Genomic DNA, 5,581 nt, shown 5'->3' on the forward strand with positions numbered 1-5,581 from the left:
GGCAACGCTTTCTTTTCTTCGTTGCCCATCTGGTGAAACGAGAGAGAGAGAGAGAGAGAGAGGTGGACCCTCTATTATTTTAATTGTTAAAATAAATAAAAAAATATTAAATTAAAAAAATGAAAGAAAAATGAAAAATAAATACCCCAAGGGTATTATAGTCATTTCAATTTTCAGAGGGACTATTTTCACATACAAACCACTCCAAAAGGACCATGAATCCAAAAAAACTCGGAGTTTGGACTAAAACCCCAAATATTTGCATACCATAGGGACCATTTTTGCAATTTTGTCTTTTTTTTTTTTTTTTTTTTTCCTTTTAACTATTAAAGTTGGTTTGATTTCATATACCAAAGATGATCACAAACACAAACACATTAAAAAGTACCTGAGAAGCAAAGATAAACGATAACCAAAAAGGTAAGGAAGGTCATATAAACAAGTGTAAAATAATTCGGTCAATCACTCACTTTAAACACTGTGTTTTACTATGTATCTGTTGCTTGGATCATCAACAGTGCCACATACATATACAAGAGCAAGAACATTTTAACACGCAAAACCACAAATGTTTCCCTTCACTCATTCCTCCTCTTACTCGGAGTGAGATGTCCAATAAACAAGCCCACTGCACACAATTTAAAAAAAAACCATAAAATGTTGCATGGATTTTTTTTTTGAGAAAATGGAAGAAAAGAATAAATGACAAGTTAAGATTAAAAAGTGATCTTTTTAGTTTGTGTATCAAGTGCAAAAGAAAAAACAAGCAAGATGAAGATGACTGACCTAATTAAGACAAGCACACATTGCAAAACACCTGCAGTTCCTGTCCAAGCAGAAGGACCTTCGGGCACAAGTGCATCTTGTATCAACAAGCCTACCGACGCTGCCAAGGACACAAATGACACAACATATGCTAGGAAAAGCCAAAGCTTCAACCTGAAAAAAAACTCAATCGGATCCCCAAATTAAAACTCTAACAAAATACAAATGGTTTACCGGCAAGCAAACCAGATTTACAGCCCAAGTAAATTTCCCAATACCAATAGATTATCAATATCCTAGCTACTGCAATTGCTCAAATATGCACTACAGGAAGGAACATCTACCACATACAGAATCGCTTAAAAGAACTTTTTACAGATTTATTTTCATTTCCTCAAGCATCATGTATGTAATTTGGTGTACTTCTACTTCATATAAGGATCATATATGCGTAGAGTGGTAAAGTCCACCGGTCAAAAAAGGTAATTCATTGGATAAGGGTTTTTAGGTCATTTTACTTGTTATGTCTGTTTAGTAGAGACTTAGAGTATAAGTAGGAGTCTTGTATTGGTTGTTGGGCATCATTGAACAGAATTCAATTGGGAGAGACTAAATTCTTGAAAAACCTAGGGTTACATTTTCTGTAACCTTTCGAATTCAATAAACATGTCAGAATACAACAATTGGTATCAGAGCAAGTTCGATCCATAATGTTGAGATCTACAACATCAAGAATTTAAGAAATTGAATGCAACTGCAGTGATATTCAGAAGAACATCCAAGGATGTCTTAGCGAATCAATTCTTTGAAGAAAGATTTGCAACTCTATTCGGAAAGATGATTACAAGACTTCACAAAACCATTACCCTAATGCTACCCATAATTTGCCAAAATCATAAAAACAAAAACCTCTAACCTAAATTTATATCATAATGAGCAGTGAGCACCTAGTAAAACTACCATTCCCTCCCACTCACAATAAATGTGTCTTTGCTTAAAAGATGTAAACATTTAGAAAATCTGGAATATTTTGATATCTAAATCCCCCAATATCACTATTAAAATATCGTTTCCAAGAGTTTAATTCATTTTGCAACAAAAATTTAAAAGATTGCCTTATGAAATCTATTATAAAAGGAGCCAGCTAATCATCTGAGAAAATAAACCAAACAAATATCCTTTTTATCGATTCTATTTTCTAACGGAACATTTGTTTTCTTTTTTACTTTCTATTCTCTGCACAGCAAAGTATGTGCATGGATTGGTGCTTAAAAGCTTGAAAAAGACATACAAGCCAAAAGCCACAATTAATTTAAAATGCTAATTTGAATTTGGTAATGAGGGGGTAAGAAATTAGCAAACGCACCAATCAGTAACTCAACAATTCAATTACATCACATAAAGAACCATCAACATTCCTTTGCAATCGTTGTTAATAAGTAAGGAGGGAAGTTATCAACAAATTCTACAACATTAAGATGTGAACGAGAACCAAATTAAAGATTATTGAACTAAACTCAAAAGATTTCATACCTCCATTCACCTTCTTCATAGGGAGAGTAGTCGATGTCCTCTCTTCTAACACAATTAAACATCAACGCAGCCAAAGATGCAAATATTCCTACAAGTATAACATGAAAACCCCAAAACAAATCGAATTAAATTTATATATCGGGACTAAGACGAAAAAAAACATCAACAAAAACCTAACCCTAGAGAGAAAGAGGGAGAACCAGGTAGGTAGTGGAGAAACGAGACTTGCACAGAACTGCAAACGACGGCGTCGACCCAAAACCACCAGCCGGCTCCAAAAACGGCGCCGGCAAAGCCTGGACCAAATATTGCCCACAATTCAGACAAATCCATTGATCGATTCGAACGCTATCTCCCCGTGGGTCGGGCTCGTTGGGTACAGGAGATGCGTGCTACGTCAGCTTTCTGCGATGGAAAACAAGGGATGAAATTGTTGAAAAGGCTTATGATTAGCTGACGATTATAATCGATCAATGATTTTCTTGCTGCGCTGTAATTTTACTAGCAGATAAGCACTTCAGCAGTAGTAACATCTATCATGGAAAGTTACATATGGGTATTTAGAATGACACTATTTGGCCCTCAACTCTCACATATTTGTCCGAAAGGCCCCTAAGTTTCCTTGTGCCTTTTGATACATTGATTGGAAACTCTAAACTTATGGAGTAAATTACATGAATCATCTCCGGTTCCGTGTCAAATTGTATGTTCAGCCATTATTTTTGAAAATTAACTCAGGCCGTCTCTCATGTATTTAAATACTACCTGCTTAATCCTTATTATCATTAGACGTTAGTTTTTCTCTGTTTGGGTGCCCCACGTGCCTTGCACGCAGGAGTATTTTCGTCATTTCAAGTCCTGTGTATATTATTGACTGTGTATGGCGCCATATCCAATTCACCCAAACATTTCTCTTCTTGCAAAAACCCTAGTTTTCCGTCAAAAGTGAAGATGAGTGGGCGGTGAATACGACCACAGATGGATGAAACCGATTTGGAATCCAGTTACGGTAAGGAAGCCAACCATTTTATGCTCTGTTCTTGATCATTTCATCCCCGATTTTGCAAATTTTGTTGTTTTTTACTTGTGAAGGTGGAAATCCAACTGTTTTTAGTATACACTTGCACTATGGAGGAGAGTTTACAAAATTTCCTGGGAGAAAATACATCAAGGGACATCACAAACTTGTGGAATTGATCGACAATGATTTGTTCTCGGTTTACAACATTGATGATATGATGGAGGAGTTGGGTTGCATTGAAGAAGGTAAGATTATATTATCACTTTAAACGACCGTTAAAGGATTTAGATTTTGGGTTGTTTGCATTGGGTAGTGACTAAGACGTCAACCACTTAAGGTCCTACGTTGCTTCACACAAGCTTATAGAAGTGTATACAGAATTTTGGTGTTCCAACTTGCATACATATGCTATGCTTCCTAACCCTGCAAAACGCAGGATTGAAGAGATTGTGACATCCCCAAAATCACGGCCAGAAAAGACCGATTTTGTTTATGCTTTATAAAAATCAGAGTACTTCATTTTATAAAAAGGTTGCGGAATTTGTTCCCAGAAAAACATGGTAAATACGTTATTAAAACATTTTCGAAGAAACGTATTTATTTCATTTTAAAACGTTTGGGATGTCATCGTTAATACAGAAACATAAGCATAAACAGAACTTACAATTATTTACACTAGTGATCTACATCTCTTTAAATCTCTCAGTGTAATGTCACTTCATATCAACACCTGTGATATAAATAAACTGAGTGGGTCAGGTTGGGAAACCTGGTGAGTACATAGGGTTTTCAACCCACAATAATATAATTATTATGTTCAATCAAACAATCAACCCAATTACCCATCCCCATTATCTTCTTTACTCTTTAAGGATTTAACCTAAGAGTCATCTATCCTGCATTTGTTTATTCCGAAGTCCTTTACTTCCAGGGTTATAGGACTGGCACTAAATCCATAGCCGCCAATGTTCGTTCATAAAGCACTAATTCCATAGCTGCTATAGTCTATTCATCGGGTACTAAATCCATAGCTACCAGTCTTTATCTAATAGGTACTAAGTCCATAGCTACCAATGTTCAACAGGTACTAAGTCCATAGCTACCAATTCCTACAGGTACTAAATCCATAGCTACCAGCGTCTAACTAATAGGTACTAAGTCCATAGCTACCAATTCCCAACAGGTACTAAATCCATAGCTACCAACATCTAAAAGGTACTAAGTCCATAGCAACCGGTGTTTGTCCCATAGGCACTAAGTCTATAGCTGCCAATGTATACTCACGTTATCTTCTATCTCTCATCATTCATCTACCCATCTCATACCCAACATTTTCGTATATATAAGATACGTATACAGTTTAAGTCCTTTAAAACATGTATAAAACGTTCAACCAGCATAGACAGCAAGTATTCAGATAATATGCACACATAGCACGTAGTTTATATAAAATACTTCATATCTATGTGTAAGATGAAAGGGACTATGCACTCACTTGAAAGGTGGTGAGTCGGCACTCGGACAGCACTTCGTTACTCTTAAAACAATTATCCCTTGACGAAACCTAGTATCATTACCACTAGAGTTTAGTCTAACGCTTGACGAGACTAATTTAATAGTCTAGCTATTATTACTATTATATAAGCGTTAAATAACACTCAATATAACTCATAATAATAGCCTAAATAATTATTTTAAGGTCCTAACAATGTTACTATAATTAAATAAAATCTATATTAAATATACTATAGGCGTAGCTCACTTACAGCGGGTTTTTATAAAAAAACCGGGCTTCGCTGGAGCAGCGTTTCCGAGCCGAAAGCTTTTCTTCTCGGAGCCGTCGGGCGCTCCGGGGCTCTCTTCTCGTGCTAGGGAGGTTCCGTAGACTTGGGAGGGGTTTAGGGAGGCTAGAGAGAAGTTAGAGAGAGAAAGAAAGGCTTATGGTGTGAAGAAAATATGAGGAGTTCACCCTTGTATTTATAGGAAGTGTATAGTAAAGTAGTCTCCAAGCTTCGTCCGTAACTTTTGCATACGAGCTCCGTTTTTGTCTGTCTTTTTACTTTTGAGTTTCTATTAAAGAGATCTTCAACTTTCATTTAGACCTCGTTGGCTAATTCTCATTCTATCTCGGATTTACAAAACTGTATCAAATTCGCCGCGCTCGAAAAGTAGGGACTAAGCTTCGTCCATAACTTTTGCATACGAGCTCCATTTTTGTCTGTCTTTTTACCGTTGAGTTCCTATTAATGAGATCTTCAACTC

At 36.2% G+C, this 5,581-nt stretch overlaps 1 protein-coding gene across 1 annotated transcript; it reads right to left on the bottom strand.

Moving 5' to 3' along the window:
- Nucleotides 1–402: 402 nt before the first annotated feature.
- On the bottom strand, nt 403–2,821 carry LOC111892002 (uncharacterized). Its single transcript, XM_023888058.3, has 4 exons — nt 2,499–2,821; nt 2,299–2,386; nt 787–939; nt 403–628 (listed from the first exon to the last, which is right to left on the bottom strand). The coding sequence occupies exons 1-4, from the start codon at nt 2,629–2,631 to the stop codon at nt 595–597; spliced, it is 408 nt and encodes a 135-aa protein (XP_023743826.1). The 5' UTR covers nt 2,632–2,821; the 3' UTR covers nt 403–594.
- Between the last annotated feature and the right edge of the window lie 2,760 nt (nt 2,822–5,581).

Source organism: Lactuca sativa, chromosome 4 (genome assembly GCF_002870075.4).
Source record: "Lactuca sativa cultivar Salinas chromosome 4, Lsat_Salinas_v11, whole genome shotgun sequence".
Classification (NCBI taxonomy): Eukaryota; Viridiplantae; Streptophyta; class Magnoliopsida; order Asterales; family Asteraceae; genus Lactuca; species Lactuca sativa.

Excerpts from the sequence above, each read along its gene's own strand:
- LOC111892002 (XM_023888058.3), bottom strand. The coding sequence starts at position 2,631 with ATGGATTTGTCTGAATTGTGGGCAATATTTGGTCCAGGCTTTGCCGGC. Across the intron at positions 940-2,298 it reads TATGAAGAAGGTGAATGGAG|GTTGAAGCTTTGGCTTTTCC; the intron begins GTATGAAATCTT and ends GTTTTTTTTCAG. Across the intron at positions 629-786 it reads TGTGTGCTTGTCTTAATTAG|TGGGCTTGTTTATTGGACAT; the intron begins GTCAGTCATCTT and ends AATTGTGTGCAG.